The sequence below is a fragment of the Helianthus annuus genome, chromosome 9 (assembly GCF_002127325.2).
Source record: "Helianthus annuus cultivar XRQ/B chromosome 9, HanXRQr2.0-SUNRISE, whole genome shotgun sequence".
Taxonomy (NCBI): domain Eukaryota; kingdom Viridiplantae; phylum Streptophyta; class Magnoliopsida; order Asterales; family Asteraceae; genus Helianthus; species Helianthus annuus.
In genome coordinates, this window is record NC_035441.2 from 125,929,303 (window position 1) to 125,951,536 (window position 22,234).

General features: G+C 40.0%; 1 protein-coding gene across 1 annotated transcript; it reads right to left on the reverse strand.

The window, feature by feature from the left end:
* Positions 1–239: 239 nt before the first annotated feature.
* On the reverse strand, positions 240–2,337 carry LOC110878578. Its single transcript, XM_022126921.2, has 6 exons — positions 2,246–2,337; positions 1,288–1,794; positions 976–1,213; positions 766–886; positions 599–683; positions 240–520 (listed from the first exon to the last, which is right to left on the reverse strand). Exons 1-6 carry the CDS (start codon positions 2,257–2,259, stop codon positions 397–399), a joined length of 1,089 nt encoding a protein of 362 aa, XP_021982613.2. The 5' UTR covers positions 2,260–2,337; the 3' UTR covers positions 240–396.
* Positions 2,338–22,234: the final 19,897 nt, after the last annotated feature.

Consider the following 22,234-nt stretch of genomic DNA (forward strand, 5'->3'; position numbering starts at 1 on the left):
CCAGTTTGGTTTATAACCCGGACCGGTTTTCAAAAACCGGATTTGTATACCTCTACCCTTGACACTTGACAGAAACAACCGATCAGTTCGCTTTTGTTACTTTTAAAAAATATATATATTCTTGTTTTCCACCCAAGCTTAAACTGGACCCAAAAGGGCATCGACTCTCACTTTATATTTATTTTCAAATCGAAAGTTTCCCTGTGGTTTGATCTTAAACCGGAACCAGGCCCGCAACAACCGCTTTAGATCCATCGGTGATGTGTAACACGTTTAAAGGTGCATTGATCTCCTTTTACAAAAACAACCTCTCCTCAACCATAATGTGGTGAAAGAAAAAGTTTTAAATACATTAGATCTAAGCGATTTTAACTAGCAATTAGCTACAAGCAACAACTAGTCACCACCATAAGCACATGCCCTTACAACATCCAAAATCGGATCCTCACATATCGGGCATTTACCACTGGTACATTGCAACTCTAGACCGCAATCGTAGCATGCACACATATGCCCGCATCTGAAACAAAAATACTGATCTTAATAAACATAACTAAAAAAAGCTATAAAAAAATATATCATATGATTAACTAAGCACCTGTACAGAAATGAGTCTGCTTGCATTGTATAACATACACAGCAGCTGCGGGTCGGGCTGGTTTGCTCGCTTCTCTTCTTTTGAACTACAAAAAGAAACCCAACCCGTTAGCAATAAATGCATTTTGGTGTTGAAAATACTTTTATATGCAAAATAAGGTGGCTCACTTGGCTGCTGTTGGTTCTTGATCTGCATGTTGACACAACTGGTTACTGCTTTCCTTAATTCCATGAGTTCTTGATGAATTTGCTCCATATGTTTTCTTAAATCATATATGAATTCCATATCCTGTTATAAAATGTCAAAATACCACCCAGCAACATTACATTCACCTTTTCTATATGGAAATTGATTCCGGTTGATTAAAAAGTACTCACAAGGGAAGGGTGATGTTGACTACAATGACGACGACGATGATGATGATTTCTTGATCTTTCTTGTAGAGCTGGTGATCGCGTTGGTGGGGATGAACCCGCGGTTTGATCAGTGAACTCACTTTCTTCATGTTTTTCTTCTTTTTTGGTTTCTGTTCTTGAAATGCTTTGTGCGCGAGTCACCATTAACTGGTCTAACATGCTCCTCTGATCACTTGAAAGAAAACCCGAAACAGTTTTTCTGCAAAAAGAAAACATACGTGTAACATTTATCTACCGAAGTTGAAAGATGAATTGACAAGAAAGGTATATTACCTTTCCAAAAGTTGCGAAATGTCTTGATTGGAGGGTTGAAGATGAAGCATCTCTTCGTACCTTTCCTGCCTCATGCATTCCCAATCGCTTCGTGGGCGAGCAATGTCACTAACCCAATTATAACTACAATAATCTTCTTCTTCTTCATCGTTCCAATCACTCTCGGTTTGAGAGTACTCATTAATCCATTCATGACAGTTTTCTAGCCCGCTCGAATACATTTTTGGTGAAGGACACTGGCTTTTTTGTTGGTGATCTGCTGTATTAGGTAACAGGATCTCCGAATGTGTGTCTTCTTGTGCTGATTGATGAGACGCAGTTGTTGATACCGGTTCTTGGCTGCTGGCAGTTGTGGTGGCAGTGGTTGTGACGGGTACCTCTTTGACCGGGCTGCAGTCAGTGGAACATTCTGGACTTGCGTTAGGCTTCTTCGTCACTTCTTCGTTATTGTTTTTTGGTTTTCTTGATGCAGGCGTGTCTTGTTTAACTCCTGTACTAAATTTATCCCTACACACCATGTGATGGTTAGTTAAAGTCAGTTGTAGATTTTTGTTAATTATATGATATGTTTGCAGTTTCATAGCTTGTCTTGATTACTTCCTCTTAACAATTATGGAGTTATAACTAATAAGTTTCTGTCTATTCAAGAAATGGACGTTTAAAATCATGTAACCAGAACACGACCCGTTTAATTCATTTTTCTAAACGAGTCAAACGGGCCACAAAAGGGTTGGCAGGTTGACTTTATAAAAAGTCTGGTTAACGGGTCGACCAGTTTATATGAGTGGGTTGATGGGTCGACCTGTTTATCTAAACAAGTCAAACAAGACAACATTAAAAAACTAAACATGATTATTTAACTAAACAGGTTAAAAAACTGTTTATTAAATGTGCTAGAAATGACAAGCTAAAACATGATTATTTTTGTGTTGTCCTGATTTTAAATACAAACTCTTACCAGATGCTTTTCATTGTTTTTGAAACACTATGCTTATTGCTTTTGGCTTCTTTCAGGTTTTCAGCCCGTATCCTTATGAACCGCACACGAAGCAAAGCCTGCAAACACAAAGAAACATCTATGTTAATAATCTACAACCAAACCGCTACTAATAAACCAAAAGAACCGATGATCACTTGAATACGGCCTCGGTTTGGAAAGTTAGAAACCACTTTTCTCCGAGTCAAGCTTTCGAGCTCTCGCCTTTTATCTTGTTCCATCATGGTAAGAAAATCTAAGTATGCTTGACGACCTCGTATCAAACGAGGTTTTCCCACGACACGTGGAAAACATTTATTCTCTCCTACTAACGATTCTTTTTTGGAAACTGGTATAGAATCAACTAAAGATTCATCGGTTTTATGATCATTGTTCTTAATACAAGATGCAGGTATCAATTTTTGATTTGGCTTCTTGGTTTCAACATCCTTCCACCTTCTAAGGAGCGTTGAAACCCCGCCTAAACTATCAGTTTCCACCGAGCATTCTGATGATGTAGACGCCTGTTTGCTCAAAACCTTGGTGTGTTGGGCTTGTTGATGGCCAGAAAATGTTGCTGCTTCGCGGGCCCTTTCCCAATTATCATAGTTACTAGAATTCTTTTGGTTGTTGCTGCTGCTTTTGTTGTTGTTGTTGCTGTTGCTTTTGTTGTTGTTGTTGTTGCTGTTGCTGTTGGTTTGTTTCTTTTGATCTTTATTATTCACAATTGGCGTGGGAGGCAGCCACGAATAATCTGCACCACCGGTCTCTGGTTTTCGATAACTCTTGGAAAGATCAGTTTTGGTTACAATGTTCTTTTTGTGGTTAGAAATCCTGGGATCATAAACATGATTTTCTTTTATTTTATTATTTCTAACCGGGGTTGGTGGCAGCCATGAATCATCATCAAAATCTTTGTTAGTTTTCGGCAATGGCTTCGGAATATTCGAATGGCTTGATTTCGAAGAGGTTTTCGTGTTGGTGTCATTGTAATTAGGAAGCCAGGAATCGTCAGAATCGTTTTGTGTAATGTGATTATTGGAATGATCAGAGTTGTTGGAGTCGTTGTAATTAGGAAGCCATGAGAGATCGACATTGTTTTGAGTTTTAGGAATTTGGAGGCATGAAGCAAATTCGGCAGAAGAAGAGGCCATACATACACAGGATTTTAATTTTTAAATTGAAAATGGGAAGCCCATGAAATGAAATAGGGATGTGTATATTTGGAAGGAGAAAGATGTAAGGGGGAAATTGTGGGAAAGAGTTGAGGGAGGGAGGAAGGTAGCCGAAAAGAAAGTGGATTGATTTTGATTTTTTGGAGAAGACAAAAAGATGGCCGTTATGAACGTATGGAAATCAGGAAATGGTGTTTGTTGGAAAAAAAAATGATATGACATCATTAGGCATAACAAATAAAAATTATATAAGAGGTGCTATTTTAAAACGTAGGCCAAGTCTAAGTTGCTATGTGGCTCGACTGAGAGGGGATTCCAAATTCCAATCGGTTTCTCTTCTTTCGAGTCCTCTCGAGAAGAGTGGACATGATTAGGGTGCAAATTGTGTTGCGGGTTGATTTTTTTTAAAATTAAACTTCATTAAAACAACCTTCGATCCAAACGGGCAAAAGGCCAAACAAACAACAACACCCTCGACCCAAACGGGCAAAAGGCAAAGAAATTACAACATGTACAAAGGATATTTACACCATTCCGACCAACTAATATAATTACATGAAGATCTATTTTGACCCACGCGTAACCTCTTGATTTTAGCTCTCCTATGATCTCTTGCGGGCTGCATGTTTCTGTTTAAAAACCACTTCGTTCCTCTTTCCATATGCACCAACACGCTATCATAGCCAACCCATATATGATCTTCTCTTCTTACTCCGTTTACTGAACTTGTGGATTTCTAAAATGTCTTTAAACTCAAAAAAGTAAAGTGGCGTAATGTTACACCAAATACTGAAAGCCGCCCACACCCTCAAAGCTACCGAGCAAGCGGTGAACAAATGCTCCACCGATTCCTCGGCATCGTCGCAAAAAGGGCACATCACCGAAGCTATGTCAACGTTCCTTCTTCTTAAGTTTATTCTAGTAGGGAGCCTATCCAGATTGCCTCGCCAGATCATAATATTGCATTTAACGGGCACCCACTTGCACCAAGCAAAATTTGGAGGGTGACAATTGCCTCTATCCGTGATCAAGGCCAATTTAACCTCCTTCACTGAGAAACCGTTCTGACTATAGCCATTCCAAAACCAAGCATCCTTACCGATGGAAAGACTCACCCTACTAAGCACCTCGCAACATTCCTTCCATTCCTTAAGTTCCTCTTCTGTCTCCGGCTAACTAGACCAATGCCAATTGAAATTACCATTTCCACTTCCTGTTTCCATTCTCTCTGCGACCCTGCATGATTTAAACACCTCCAAACCAAATAAATGGGGCCACCTTTCCAAGAAGGGAAGGTCGCCCACCCACGTGTCTAACAAAAAACGAGTATCAACCCCATTCCTCACTTTTCCCCCTGATAAGATGATTTAAACCCTTCCCATTTATTTTTATTTTGGATATCAATTTCACAATGTTTTTCCAACAACCCGAAATATTAACGATAAGCGGAAGGAAGCTCCTTTGATTATACTTACTATGACACGCTTCCACCAATTTACACCAAAGATTATGGTTTTCAGCCCTATATCTCCATCCCCATTTAACTAGGAGGGCCTCATTGACCTCTTTAAGCCTACTGATACCTAACCCACCTTTTGTCTTCGGCCAAGTAACCCAATCCCACGACACCCAGTTCATTTTAGAATTGTTACCATTTCCGGCCCATAAGAATTTTCTCATCTTGGCTTCGAGGGACTTTAAAACCCCAGTCGGGGCCTTATATAAGGAAAAATAATAAATGGGCAGGCTCTCTAGCACCGAATTAATTAACGTAAGCCTCCCCCTATCGATAAAGTTTTAGCTTTCCACATAGACAATCTTTTATCAAAAATCTCGAAAATTGGAGCCCAATTATTGATTCTATTCTATTCGATCCCACCGTAATTCCCAAGTAATTAAGCGGAACAGAATCCGCTTTACACCCAATCACTTTAGCCATATCAGACACAACCCTATTATCAACACCCATCCCGTATATGTTTGATATTTGAAGATTAATTTTCAACCCCGAACATAAGTAAAAAATTCTCAAACATCTCGCCACATTCTTAACATCAACCCTATCCCACTCCCCCAACACAAGAGCATCATCAGCATAAAAAAGGTGAGAAATTACCGGGCCATTATTGGGGGTTTGTAAACCTTTAAAAAGACCTTCCGACCTAGCTTTGCACAACACGCTAGATAGAGCTTCCATCACCAGCAGGAACAAAAAACGGGGACAGAGGGTCGCCTTGTCTGACTCCTTTGGAACAGTTGAATTCAAAGGTGGGGGACTCATTTACAAGAACCGAGGATCTGGCCGAAGCTAGGACCCCTTTGATCCATTTACACCATAATTCTGGAAAACCCATTTGCCCCATGACATTCAGGAGAAAACTCCAACTGACGTTATCGTAAGCCTTTTCGAAATCTATTTTTAAAAGAAAAGCCTTTCTATTGTATTTTTTAACCCAAGCCAAGAGCTCATTCAACATAAGCGGGCTGTCCAGAATGTACATCCCCTTCAGAAAAGCCGTTTGATTTTCCGAAATAATAGACCCAATCACCATTTTGAGGCGATTAGTCAAAATTTTAGAAATCGTTTTGCTTATCACCCCAATCAAATTAATAGGTCTGTATTCTTTCAGACTCACTGGGTCTTTGTTTTTCGGAATGAGAGTTATGAACGACGAACTGCATCCAGCTCCTATAGTACCTTTGCTGTAAAAAGAAACTAACAAGTTATAGAAATCGATTTCAAAAACATTCCAATACCTTTTTATGAATTTAAAGTTAAAACCATCCGGCCCTGGAGCTTTGTCTGAACCACACTCGAACACCGCGCGTTTAATCTCCTCTTTGCTGAAGGGAACCGTCAAAGAAGCTGTGTCCACTTCCGAAAGACATCTAACGTTTTGGCATATGAGTTTAGGTCTATCTTTAATCTTTTCCTCAAAAGCCCTTTTGAAAAAACCCATAATCTCTTTTTTTATCATTGAAGGTTTAGTGTTCCATTCATTGTCAATCATAAGGCCCGGAATATTTGTTGGTGCACTAAGTCTATCGACTTCGTCTTGTATCGAGTCTTGCAGTAGATTGTTAGATCAGGGCACGTTGTACGAGAAAATAGAATTAAAGGTGATTTCACTTGAAGGAGTTGATTTCGCTTGAAATGACAATATGCAGTTTTAAGCGGAATCACAATTTAGTTAATTCCGCTTGAAATGCATCTTGACACTTTCAAGCGGAATCCCATGTATATAAATAGTACCTCAAGCGAAATCATTAGTAACTGTTCATGTTTCCGGTACCGAAGTGCTGCCGACGTGCCGTTCGATTGTAAACAGTTTCTAATCAGTATATAAGGCAAATTAAAGTGAATTAAGCTGTTTTCTGCATCTGTTTCTTTGTTTCCACCTCTGAAACAGATTAGAACTGTTCTGATTGACTCGTTTGGGTCTCAAACCGATCCTACAAGTGGTATCAGAGCTCAGGAGGAGGAGTTCTTACCGATTCAGCTTAAAATTTCTGTTTTCTACACCTTCTTTTTAAAATTAACAGCTTTTCACGGTTAAAATCGACTCATTTTCTCACATATTGTGTAAAACTGTGTTTTAACAAACCCTTGAGAGTTTCAGAATAAAATTCAGATTAAAAGTGGTAAAAATGGACTAAAAAGGTTATTCCGCTTGAACGTGCACTTTCTGATTTCGCTTCAAAGTTGCTATTCCGCTTGAGATTTTCAAGCGAAATCAGTTATTCCGCTTGAAATAGTCTGATTCCGCTTCAAAATTGATATTCCGCTTGAAAGTTCAAGCGAAATCAGTGATTCCGCTCCAAAGTGTGCTGATTCCGCTTCAGACTGGTGATTTCGCTTCAAGAGGGTATTCCGCTTGAAAAAGGATTTTGGTTGAAAGTTTGATTCCGCTTGAACAGGGTATTCCGCTTGAAAAGAGACTTTTACCGAATCATGGAAGAAGAGTTCTATAACGCGTTTGCTACATCTTCGACTACTCCGTCTGCCATTGCTCAAAACATGAACTTAGAAAACGAAACCGAGACTTTGCAAAAAACCCCGAAACTTATGGGAATTGAGGAATACCATGGATGGAAGAATCGTTTTTAAAATTGGGTTCAGGCAAACCATCTGAGAGCTTGGGAAAGTATTGAAACAAAGTATGTTAGACCACTGTCTGCCTTGAGAGTTGATAAAATCATTTCAGAATTCACAGACCAAGAGAGAGACAGTTATAAAGGAGAGAAAATGATGATCAGTCTTCTACAACAAGCTGTCAAAGAAGACATCTTTATTTTGCTTCAGCATGATGGGAGTGCGTTTTCGATCTGGGAAGCACTTAAGAAGAAATTTGAAGGAAGTACAGAATTGCTCAAGAGTAAAGCATCTTTGCTGAAAAAGGAGTTTGAGTTGTTTACTAGTATGCCTGGTGAAACTACAAAGACTCTTATTGAAAGATATTGTCATCTTGTGCGTACCATGTCTCAGTTAAAAATTACTAAAACTCCAGCAGAATGGGTTGAAAAGCTAGCTGACGCTTTACCGCAGAAAGAATGGGGTACTTATCTCATGATCTTAAAGAATTCTGGAGAGTTTAGCAGATTGTCAATCAGACAGTTTATTGAAAAACTTGAGGCACAGGATCTTGAACAGCAGAAGATTGCAAGAATGAACAGCTCAAGCAATCAACAAGACTGTAGGATCGTGTCTCGACCCAAACGAGTTGTTCAGAGGAGTTTTCGTCAATTACAGGTGCGGAAAAAAAGTAATCAACGTAGAAACAGCTAGCAAATCACTTTAAACACTTTTTTGCATTGATTTGACACTGATTACATCCAAATCTCGATCCGACAGCACTTCGGTACGAGTTACAAGACTATTCTCCATGTTTCGCTTGAATGACTACTATTTATAGGTCATGAGGTTTCGCTTGAATGAACATGCTCAAAAAGCGAAACCTCCAACTTGACTAATATGCGAAACCATTAAGTCCCTTGAAGCGAAACTATTTCTTAACACACAAACAATATCCTATTTTCTCGTAAAACCCGCCCTGATTTAACACTCTAAGACTAAGACTCGATCCATGACGAAGTCAACAGATGTAGTGCACCAACAGACTCCCCCTTAGATGTTGACGGAGTCGTCCATCAAGTCACGACAATGCTGTTTTCACATCTTCAGTCTTGATCAGTCTCCGGGCTTCTCTCTCTCTCTCTTCTTCATCTCTTACTCTTTTATCACCAACAAACTTCTTCTCTTGGATGTTGACATCTTTTAAGTTTCTCATCTCCAACATTCACTCCCCCTCAAATAATGACTCTTCCTGCACAAAACTCTACCACAAACATAAGTTTTATGACAAACATTTAAGCATATAGACAACAATTGAAACTTATCACAAACCACTCAACCAATCATGTAACACCTCGAAATTTTTCATCCAATAATGTATTGACACGTGTCTTGAGTTTACACGTGGTGTTAAATACTGAACAAAGGACTAAAGTTGACAAACATTGAAAGTATGTAAATTCGAGCGTTAAAAATGTCAACAAGGGATAAATACACTGTACAGTAACCCTAAATAATGCTCGTACCTTCAAACAGATAAATCATGGATCGTACGGAAGGAAATGCGGAAGAAAGTGAGAGATTACAAACTACAGGGGTTAATTGTGTCAACATGTTTAAGTTATACCTCTGAGTGACCCTTTAACATACCCGAGGCTTTGTAACAGTAAATTACGCTCACTAGAATATACGATATAAATTTCACGAAGTTCCGTTTTAAAACGAGAAAGTTATGATCAATTTCGTATGAGAGGGGTTAGAAGCGTTAACAATGAAAGTTAGGGCTTTTCGGATAGTAATTAAACTAGCCGGGGACTTAACGATGCGGGTAAAAGTCGCGAGGCCCTTATTCGTAAATAAACGAGGCCCAAAATGCAAAGTTACCCCTTCGGAACCGAAAGGCCAGGGTAATAATGGCAAAAGATTTGAAAATCTTGAAAATCAAGTCCCAGGCGACCCGCGTTAGAGAAACAAGGAAGCTCACGCGGGCCGCGAGCCATGTATAGATCCGGTGCCTGACATTGGGATTCAGGCGGCCCGCATAAGCCATATGTGAATCCTTAACGCGGGCCACGTCAAGGCCCCAGATGCAGAATACGGGGACAGGTTCACTGTTTGCTATTTTAACCGCCTTAGAATGCCATTATGTGGGCGCCCCCTAAACGACCCCTAGCACCCAGGGACACATGTTGATGATCAAGGAACCCTTGTAGCCTTAGTTGTGATGATCTTGTGCTCCCATTTTCACTATAAAAGGCCATAAGTTGTGCACATTGTAACCACACCTCAAACCTGCTTTCTTGATCACTTCTGGAGCTCAAGAGCACTCTTCTATCATCTCTGGTCGTGTACCAAGCTTCTGTAAGTTTTCCTAACCCTTTGTGGTTTAGTTTTTACATAGTTATAGCTTAAAAGTCAATCCATCGTAATTAACGATTGACTTTACGATAAATCACAAATGGTCCAGTGGTTTGTCGAATCAAAGGTAGTTATATGTTGGTAATCATGTGGGCTTTAAACACCTCAAAGGGCACCCTCTGATTCCCACTCTAACTAGTCCGAATGTCGAGTCAAACTTGCTTAGAAAAAGTCAACAGAATGCTATTTTGCGATTTTATGCATAATCAGTAATGTAGATAGCGTGTAACCTGTTTTAACACTCATATAACATGATAATAAGTATATTAACTAGTCTAAGCTTGTTTGATCCGACCATTTACTGTTTTGGCCCGGTTCGGAACCGAAAGTCGCAAAAATTTGACTTTTGCTTTGACTGCAGTCCTGACCCGTTATGGTATGATTTAGTTATGCCTTAGGACTCTCTTAGTGCCAGGTTACATGATGGTATAATCCTCTGTGACCGGTTCGTTGTTTGTCCAAGTCTTTAACACGTTTCCGTTAAATGCTTAAAAGTTGACCGTAACGCCCTTTTCAATTTAAAACGAGAATTTTTGACATGTGAAAGGACAATAACCTTAGTCACTGATTTCTAAGCATGTCCCTAAAATTTCACGTCAATGCGAGGTCCATAATAGGAGTTATGCTAAATAGCGCAATTACGGAAACTTTAGTAATTAAATGGCGCAATTAGCATAACGCCTATCTAAACCTAGATTTCGACACCAAACCTTTTACACACTGATGTAAAATAATATTTTGGGATTTTTAAATATTTTTAATTATTTTTAACCTGCTCATAACCTGCGGTTATGGCATCGGTTCGGTAAATACCGAATATACCCTTTTCGGACATAACTTGAGTTCTACATGGTATTTTGACCCGATTCCAGTTGCTACTGATTTTAAATAATAAATAGAGTATTTTGGACTTTATAAACTGTTCGGAAAACTCAGATTTTCTGTAGAACTCAGAAACCTCTTTTATAATCTTTAAAAATGACCGAAATACCCCTACGGGGCATATAATGGATTTAAACTCGTTACGGGCATTATGGAAGGTATCCTACTGATACCACAACCTCTTTAAAGCACATTGACTTCGGAAACCTGTGTAGGACTCTTACGGTTACCCGTTACGCCTTTTGCGCGCACGGTTCGGTTTATGTAACTAGTTTACATAAACTAGCCGAAACGGGTCAAACCTTATCGTTTTCACCTCAAAATCCAGAGTGTGGTTATTATACCCATATGAAACAGGTCTTCAAACCTGTTGGGTCCAAACCACATTCCATTCCCGGTTTTCGCCTTTCACGCGATTAAGCCGTAATTATCCTTTGAAACCAACCGGTCTAGCTAAGGCTACATTAAAGACCCGTTAGGATTCTAATAGGTTGTTATAAACCTTTGTTCCAGAATAGGAGACCAGTAAAAGATACTTGCATTTATTTGATTGAGGATATTACTTGCAAAGGTAAATACTTTTAACTTATTTTCCGTTATACGGGCTTGGGTTACGGTATTTAAAATACCGCTTGGCCGTGCAATTGACCCCAACTCATTAGTAGTTGGGTACTATCAATGTGACCCGTTTAAAAATTGGTTTTGTTGGCTTTACGCCTTTGGGAGCTTAATGACCATGTCCCGGATATCCTTGGCATCATTTTACGAAATGGCCACGACCCCGACACACGGGTGTAGGCGTACACCCGTAATGTGTCTATATTATTAAAAAGTATAACCGTTGGTTTTCCCGCCACGGCTTTATGCTTTGTGGCGTGTCTATTAACCTTAAACCCGGCACGACCCGAGTGACCGAACGCATAGTGAACATGTAATTCTCTTACAAGATTTAATTATAAATTATCCCAAGTTATAAAGAGTTTGTGCCTTGTGCATCTAAATCAATTTTATTAAACATTTTACAAAAGTGTCGGTTGAATGTATTTACCAGTGTAAACTGACGTATTTTCCCAAAAAGATTAAATGCAGGTACTAAGCGTAATTGGCTGGATATTTCTTCTTAGCAACAATAAAGAGTCTCGCAAGCTTAAGATGCCTACGTCTGTTGAACAAAACTTATATTTTATTTTGATCCCCTGTGGATTATATTTCGACGATTGTGATACTTTGATATTACATTCAATGGTTGAAATATATTTATCTTTATGCTTCCGCTGTGCATTTATATATTGTGTGGTTTGACTATATTGTCGCCAACTACGTCACGGTAATCCCCCACCGGGCCCACCGGTGATACACGTGGAAATCGGGGTGTGACAGGTTGGTATCAGAGCCAACGTTGAGTGAATTAAACACTATCCTTATGTGTTTAATCTCAATGACACAATTGCACATACTTGAGTCTAGACAAGAACATAGGACAAATTCGAATTTGTTATTCCAGTTTGTCTTTTATTATTTATTGTGATTTAAAAGTTTGTTGAGTAGGAAATATGCCGCCATCAATTAGAAGAGGAGGAAGAGGCAAAGGGCCGATCACTACTTATAATGATCACGTGGCCGGGCCTTCGAACATGCGAGCTCCTTCCAGCACGAGGAGCGAAGAACCTCAGAGACGTAGAAGAAACCTCTTTGAGCCAGCAAGACGGTCTACCTCATACAGTTCGACACCTTCATACCGTCATTCTTTTGGACCAGATTCGGAGAACAATCCCAGTAACCCTCAACCTTCGTTTATACCTCTCCAGCGATCTGCTTCGCACCGTTCCTATGGCGATCCTACTCCTTTCTTTCAAGGCCGATTTAACCCGGCTGATTACATCCAAGAACCAATAGGTTATAAGCCTTTAGGACCTGAAGACCATTTCTCCGAAGATAATGCGGTAGATATGGATGAAGACACGGATCCCATAGAACCTGCACGAGGTACTCCCAACGACCCTATTGAGATCTCTGATGGGTCATCCTTTCATGGAACACCCTATCAAGGTCCCGACAGTTACCAGGCGAGGTTTAACCAGTGTGATTGGTACTTCACACCTTCCCACCACTTCTCGCCTCATGAGCAGCAGCAGCAACAGGATCCCTCCGAGGATTCGCATTTCGTGGTAGTTACGCCACCGCCTCCTCCGCCACCAGTTCAACAAGCACCTCCTGATCCGCCAAGGCGTAGGAGATCAGGCGCGCGGATGTCTACCCGGGGAGGGGAATTCCACTTTAGCACCCCTCGCCACTCGAGTGCAAGTCACTTTCCGCCAGTACCTGAAGAACCATGGTTAGGGGAACCTTCTGGTCACCCTGCAGAGGTGAATTCTGCACCAGTTGCACCACCTCCGCCACCATTCGGATATGGCAATCCGATACCAGCATACGCCGGTTCCATCGCGTACAACCCGTTTGAGCAGCCGACTCACACGCACTACAACTATAATTATGATGCCGACCCATACGTGGTAGCGGCTAATTACAATGCCCTCCATCCCGACAGACCTTATGGAAACCTTTGGAGGCCAGATTACTCAGCTCATGGGTATCCAGCACCTCCTAGACCTCCGGTTCAACAACCGTCGCAGCAGCCACGTTTTTCTCCACCGGAGCAAGAAGAAATCCTCCACCGTCTAAACCGAGTGGAACGAGACTTTGAGCAAGAACGTAAAAGTAATCGTGGATTCCTCAAAGGCCTAGCAAACCTACTAAAAGGGAGGAAGAAACGAGATCATTAGTCTCTTTATGTACTATAGTATTTACTATTACAATCAAGTCCCTGCGAGGACATTTGTTTCGAGTATTTTAGTCACTGCGTGTGTTGGACCGTTCTATGACCCGAAAAGTCAGTCGAAGTAGTTCATCTTTACATACGAAAGCGGAATCAATGTAAGTAAAGTAACAACAGCTAATCCTTTCAATTCCTTGTGTTTATATTGCTTTCTGATAAATGTTCAGCAGAGTTTCAGCACCATAGCACACACATATCTCCTTACAACTTATGAACCGCTCCAGCCTATATATAGAGATCTTGGGTCGCTTATATGACATGCCATATAAGCGATCCAGGATACTTGTCCTATAAGCGATCCAGACTACTTGACTAATAAGCGGTCCACAATGACACAAAAGCGGTCCACAATGTATCATTGACACATAAGCGGTCCTAACTCTATTTCACTCAATATTTACACTTTGACCCCCTATAGACCAATCTTTACTTCAGACTTTTTGTAGACGCAGTCAACAGACACTCCATGTATCAACAGACTCCCCCTTGGATGTTGACGTAGTCTTTTAGCATCTTCAGATCCATATTCTTCAGTCTTTGTCTTTTCACCAACTCTGTCTATCTTCATCAGCAATCTTCACAGGTTCTAGAACTGACTCCATACTTCCCATTAGCTGTTGACCCAGACTCCCCCTCTCACTGACTCCCCCTCTCATTATGCTGGAATCTTGAGATATCTGGTTCAAGCTTTTGCAATTTGCCTCCGTTGGGAAATATTGTCCAAACCTGTTACTCAACCAATAACATTACAATCTATCTTTTCAAACAATAAACACAAGTTTAATCAGTTTTAGAAATCCACTCAAGTTTACAAGTTCAACTTAATGACCCTGCATACTTGATTAATTTACCAAGTTCAACTTAATGACCCTGGTTAATCTTTTTGACGAATCAAACTGATTTAGTAAATCTATTTTCCAATTTTCTTTCTGAAAATACCAAGTATCAACTTAATGAACTTGTTTGTGACTTTGAAGACAAACACATTTCCATCAATGTAAGCTCCCCTCATTCTTCAGCTCAGAATCTCCTGCATCTGCTTCATCTTTCCAGAATCCGACAATCAACTTTCAACTCTGGTTTGTCTAAAATAAAGCAGAAATAAAATCTTTTTGGATTTTAAGATGATCTAAACTAAGAAATGAAATAACAGAAAACTTAAATTGTAGAAAAGAAACTATTTACAGGTTTGTTTTTGGCGAGCGTGTCAGGGAATCATATCAGCTTTTCAGACAGATTACAAGTACCGTTAAGCTACATTACATACTCAGATTTAAACAATTCACCTCGATTGTCGATATACTGATCCATCTTAAATCTTCATACAAACTTCAATCTATTCAGGATACTGTTTAAGTGTTTTAAGAACTTAGATCAATCCATGTGTCCCACCTCTTGAATATACTCCCGTATCCAGAATCCCAATATTCAGTCTTACAGGCAAAAATACTACAATGATGTCTGTACATAAATTAGGGTATGCGAGAACTGAGGGATCTCAGGTCAGAACTTCCGTTCAGCAGAGAGATATCAGCTTCGACTTTGCAGTGTGTTCCCTTTAGAGAATCTTTTCAGCTACAACAACTGATTATCAATTTTATTGTCTAATCAGCTGAGGGCTTTATGCTATATTTCAAGCATTTTGGTGAAAGTATTAGCCAGGGACTAGGTCAGAACCACCGTTCAGCAGAAGTCCCGGAATAATACCCCAGACATCATAGAGTATAACCACCTAGTAAATCAGAATACGAGACCTTTCAAACAAGATTTCAGGGGTTACCTATATATCCAAGTAGTGTTCCCCACGAATTTCACAAGTTTGAATTTTTAGGTTTATATCCCGAATAAATCTACTAAATATACGAAAACCTATCGACACATCATTAGTGAGACTGTTTAACTCATTTTGTCTTTCCAAATCTTTAGCATACTGTAATTGTCTAGCTGATGTACTATCATTTTCCCTATATACACAAGCTCTTTTTCAATTTTATCATGTTTTTGTATTTTAGCATTTTTACTGTTTTTGTATTTTTCTGAAAATAAAATATGTACTATCTATCTCCCCCTAAATACCAAAACACGTAAAAAATCGACAAACCATCGCAGATTGTTTCTCATCTTCATCCGCAACAGTACTCTCATCAACGCTCACAACTCCATCCGACACCGAAAGCAATTTCATACCATTAAGTTTTAACAAATATTGAAACCTATTTTTATCAAAAGCTTTGGTATGCAAATCAGCTTTTTGTTCGTCAGTGTGGATTTTCTCAATTCGTATCAACTTTTTCTCGAAGCAATCGCGAATAAAGTGATGACGAATCTCGATATGTTTAGTTTTAGCGTGATGTACTAGATTTTTAGTTATATTAATTGCGGCCTCATTATCAACAAACAGAGGTCTGTTAAGAAACTGCAAACCGTAGTCGCGCATCTGTTGCTGTATCCACAGGATCTGAGAGCAGCAACTGCTAGCAGAAACATACTCTGCTTCACATGTAGATAGCGCCACAGATGTTTGTTTCTTACACTGCCAAGTAACCAATCTCGGACCAAAGAACTGGCATCCTGCAGTTGTTGATTTCGCGTTAATTTTGCAGCATCCGAAATCTGAATCGGAAAACCCTTCGAGTGTAAAATCGCCTTTGCGAGGATACCACAACCCCAATGTGGGTGTGCCTTTCAAGTAACGTAAAATCCTCTTCACAATAATCATGTGCGATTCTCTCGGGTTAGACTGAAATCTTGCTGCGAGGCACGTTGGATACATGATGTCAGGACGTGAAGCAGTTAGGTACATCAAAGAACCTATCATGGATCGATAAAGTGTCTCATCAACCCTATCTCCGGTGAGATCTGGGTGAATTCCATGATTAATCGCAAGTGGGGTAGCAGCTGGAGTAGAACTTGACATTCCAAATTTTTCCAGAATATCATGCACGTACTTCGTTTGATGAATGAAAATCCCTTCAGGAAGTTGTTCAACTTGTAATCCCAGAAAGAATTTCATCTCCCCCATTGAAGACATTTCAAATTTCTGCTTCATCACCTGTTCGAAATCTTTGCATAATTTCTCATTCGTCGATCCAAAGATTATATCATCTACATAAATCTGTACTATCAGAAGATGACCATCAACGACTTTAGTGAAGAGAGTGGCATCCACTTTTCCACGTATGAACTGGTTAGCGAGTAGGTGTTGAGACAAAGTCTCGTACCAGGCTCTCGGCGCCTGATGTAGACCATACAACGCTTTGTCCAGCAGATAAACTTTGTTCTTGTGGATTGGGTCAGTAAAGCCCGGCGGCTGACCAACATAAACCTCCTCTTTGACCTTCCCATAAAGAAACGCTGATTTAACATCTAACTGAAATACTTTGAAATTCTTCCAAGACGCAAATGCTAGGAAAATTCTGATAGCCTCTAGTCGTGCGACAGGAGCATAAACTTCGGTAAAATCAATCCCCTCCTGTTGACTAAAGCCCTGAACAACGAGTCGAGCTTTGTTCCTTACAACCACTCCTCTGTCGTCCCTTTTACATTTGAAAACCCATTTTGTATTGATTTTTCTTTGACCATCCGGTAAATCAACCAACTTCCACACACCTAACTTCTCAAACTGACTTAATTCTTCTTGCATCGCTATGACCCAAGAGTCTTCAGTAAGCGCCTCTTTGTAAGTTCGCGGTTCGACCTGCGAGATAAAACAACTTAATGAAAATTCAGTTTGTAAAGGTGTTACTGTAGAATAAAAACATGTTAAGCCCTGGTCAATTTGACGTCTCGTCCGAACGCCCGATTACAATTCTCCTATTATCAATTCCTCTGGATGATAAGAAAGAGTTCGCGGCATCACTTCGCTTGGAACTTCTACATTTCCCTCCAGATTAGTAACATTCTGCTCTGCATCTTGTTCACCAACTTGGTTTGTTTGACTTGACAACTGGATCTGCTCCCCCTCAAGATCTGAATCACCATGGTCAAAAACTGGCATGTTTTCAGCTTCTTGATCATCATTCACCTCCGACTGATTACCAGGAGCAACTTCATCATCATGTTCACCAGCGTTACTAGGACCTGCTTCAGCATCATTTGAAGTCTCCCGAGGTCTGCTAGAATACTCTGCTGGAAACCTGAGCGACGATTCATACTCTCGTAAAATATCCAGCTCATCAAAGAAATCTTCCTCTTCCTCTGATTCTTCTCTCATGTCAAACGATTCCCAAAGTTTGTCATAATGAAAACGCCATGAATCACCAGGATTCTGAGGCGGCATAGTATAACCCTGACATTAAACATTTGCTGCTTCAATAATACGCTTTTCACTTGGAACAAAAACACGCCGTGTAGGACCTGAATATCCAACAAATATTCCTTCAAAGTTCTTTGAACCAAACTTGCCATTCGGCTCTATTACCGTACAGGGTGACCCAAACGGTTCTAGATACTTCAAATTCGGCTTGCGTTTATTGATTAGCTCAAAACACGTCTTGTTGAACTTCTTCACAGTAAGAACTCTATTGAGAGTATAACATGCAGCAGAAACAGCTTCAGCCCAGAAATTAATAGGTAACTTGGAATCTGCAAGCATCGTTCTGGCTGTCTCGATTAGCGTCCGGTTCTTGCGTTCTGCAACTCCATTTTGCTGAGGAGTGTACGGAGCACTAAACTCATGCAGTATACCTCTTTCATCACAGTATTCCTCCATCTTACTGTTTTTGAACTCAGTACCATTATCACTTCGAATTCTACAAATCGGTCTCTGGTACAGATTCTCAATTTTCTTAAACAATACTATCAAACTATCAAAGGTTTCGTCTTTCGTTTTCAAAAACATGACCCACGAAAATCTGGAGTAGTCATCAGTCACGACCAGACAATATGAATCTCCTGTTATACTTTGACGTTCACTGGACCAAATAAATCCATATGAAGTCTTTCCAAAGGTCTTGAAACTGAATTGACTTGTTTTGTAGGGTGTGACTTTTTCTTCTGTTTGCCTCTGACACAACTTATGCACTCCCCTTCCAGATGAAAACCTTTAATATTCACTCCAGTGACCAAGTCGTTATGCACTAAGTGATTCATTTTCCTTAGGTGAATATGCCCCATCTTTCGGTGCCATAACCTTGACTCTTTTTCCGTTGCTCTGGACACAAAACAATGAGCCTGACCCGTGGTTGTAGTAGCAACGCTCATGTCCAACACATACAGATCGTTGACTCTTGGTGCCCTCATGATGATCCACTCTTCAGGTATCACAAATCCCGGTTTCAAGATCAAACATTCTTTGTCGGTGAAATGAGTAGTATACATCCTGTCACAGATCTGGGAGATACTCAGCAGGTTGTTCTCCAGCTCAGCGATGTAGTTAACTCTCTCAAACGTGATAATGCCATTTGATAATGTTCCTTCACCTATGATCCTGCCTCCTTGATTACCCGCAAAACCCACATAACCACCATTAATGTCATTCACATCATACAGCAATGCGGTCTTCCCTGTCATATGCCTTGACGCTCCACTATCCATTATCCACCTGGATACAAGTTTTGGAAGATCCTGCACATAACAGATCATCATTTAAACAACTTCAAGAAAGATGCCGATTCATGCTTCGCAATCCAGGAAGCTCCGGCAATTCAAATTGTTTAGTCAAACATGGTGTCCACCCAGGCCTTATCAGCCTTAGGTGTAACTGTGACTTTGGCAATTTGAATTTTGAAATTCTTAGACTTAAGAGGTGGAAATTGTGCATCATAATCAACCGTAATTGATTCTTCAGCCTTTTCACCTCAGAAGTTGAAACTTTCTTCTCAATTTTAGGTTCAATTTTAGGTTTCCACACCTGTTGAACTACTGCAACCCTCTTATAAAATGTATCATTTTGATTTACCAACTTCTTTACGGGTTCAGTTTTTACTTTCAAGTTGTCAATTTGAACATTTTTCTTCCCAACAACTTTCTTCTCAACATACATCGGTGTTTTACCCTTCACATCAACTTTCTTTTGTTGAACCTTCACAGCTTCAGTCTTAGGCTTCACATATGTACACTTTCGTGCAATATGACCAACCTGTTCACATCTAAAACACGTACGAGTATCAGCTACCCTACTCGTGCCTTCAGACTGAGCCTGTGAAGCTCTCTTCTCAAAAAATTCTCTGTTTGATTTTGTAAAAATTTCTTTTTCTTCATCAGCAAGTGAACTTGAACTATTCACAAACTTTTTCTTCTCGACAAACTTCTTGTTTGCAACATTTCTTTTATGAAATGGTTTACCCCCCCTGATAACCACCCGACCAATTGTTTCTGTTGTTATTGTAAAAACGTGGTGGATAAACAGTTTTCTTGTTGTAAACCCTCTCTTTTTTTCGACTCAGATTGTTCACTGCTGACAACTCGACTTCGACCAGTTTGAAAACATTTGTCAATTTGTTCAGATTAACATTCTCTAATGGAAACTCAGAATCCGAAAACAACTTATCCGATCCCGACATCTTGTACATGACAAGATCAGATTCATCATATAAGTTGTTTTTGGACTTTTGCTTCGGAATGTATTTATCTAGAAAACACCCATCCTCCTCAGAAGTGTCACAATCCGGCTTAAGCACTTTGTCTATCACACTTTTCACCACATCATTTTGGACACCCTCTTCATTGGAAGACGTGAACGTGACATCAATGTTCTCAGGAAGTGTAACATCACTTTCTTCCTCAATTTCCACCAAACTAGACTGCTTTTTCGTGTAGTTGTCTAAAATTGGCGGTGGAACTTTGTGAAACCCTACACCCGTTCCATCAGAAAACACATCCTCACCAGCTTTGTTTTTTCCTATAGATTTGGGAACGATGTGCTGCAAAACAAAGCTAGCTGAGCTATAGCTGTTTAATTTCAACTGAATTCTTTCATTTTCAATCTCAATTTCTTTAACCTTAAGTTTTAATTTTGCAATCTCATCTAGTTGTTCATTAATTGATTTTTCTTTGAGTTGCAATACAGCTCTTAGATGTTCGTTTTCTTTGAATGTTTTGCCGTTTCGATCATCACTGTCTTTCACAACACTTTTAAGTTTCTCAAATTTTTCGGAGATCTGACGGTTTTCCAGAATTAACTTTTCATAGTCAGTTGTAATTTTGTCACATTTAGTTGTTAATTCATTAAACCGTTCAGTTGAAACTTTTAACTCTGTGTCAGGATCGAGAATCTGATCTTCAAAAGTTTTAACTTTTGATTTCAGATTTTTTAATTTCTCATCATTCAAATACGTGACAGTACTACAAAAATTGCATTGTTTGGTGCAATTTTTGCAGTCAACATTTCCATCGACTTTATTACCTGACCTGGATTTTGACTCACTTTGACTGACCTTCCCTTTTGACTCAGAGACAGAATTAGAATCTACCTCAAGTGCTTTCGCAGCTAGCACTTTGTCAGCCATTTTCTCTAAATTCTCAGTTGTCAACTTCCGAGTCACATCGATCAACCCCGTATCAACCATCTTCGATCTCTCAGTCTCTGCGTTTTCTTTCTTCTCTCTCTCTTCTTTTTCCTTTCTCTCTTTTTCTTTCTTCTCCTCAATCATCTTCGAAGTTGGTGTTCCCCACCACTTATGCTGCCAGTATTCATCCTCTTCTTTGTACTCCTGAATGATGGCTTCAATATCTAGCGTTTTGTCATCAATCGCCACATTGCCATACCGATCAAGATAGCACTCTCTGTCCGGATCCCAACGATTTGCTCTTCTTGCTTCCAAGTATACACCAGAAAGTCTGATAATCTTTGTTTCAGCAGTCATCTTCCTGTATTGGTACTTCTGTTCCTCTGTACGATCATCCTTCCATGGAATCGGTTCATCATGACTTGCCATGAAAGCATAACCTACAGCATCATCTTCCGGCAAAACCTCTTTGCTCCAATCGTAACCCTCATCATCATAAATCACAGCTAACGCCCTCGATTTGTCTCTGTTCTCTTCCTGCTGCTTCAATCTGGGCGGCTCGGATTTATTCTGATGATAGATTGCCTTCTTGTAATAGTCATCTCGAAATGGATTCTCTGACTCATCAGCATATGCATTTCTGCATTCCCGTTTGAAGTGACCCTTCTGCTTACACTTGAAGCATGTCACCTTAGATTTGTCGAACCCCAACTTTGTGGACGGACCACCATTCGTTTTTCTCCCAGTAATTTCCATGAAACGTTGCGCACGTCGAACAGCACTTGCCATTGCCCAACGAATGTCAATAAGCTCCATTTCTTCAGGGTCTATCTGATCGTAGTCTTCTTTTGTCAGATTTGTATTCCCGATCTTTCCAGCCACCAAACCTTCATAGGACTCTAGCACAGATGCCAGAAAAACCATTTGTTGCTTGGCCGACTCTTCATCAAAATTCTGTGCGTTCTTTAGATCTATCGCGATGTTACAAGAAAACTTCGCATCAGAACGATTTGCAGAAGACGTAGATCCACTGTGATAACCACTGTGGCTTCCACTGCTTGAACTGCTTTGACCTTCTTTGCTTGCTGGAGAGACATTCTCAGCAGAAAATGCAGTTTTCGGAGAAGTAGCTTTCGGCAT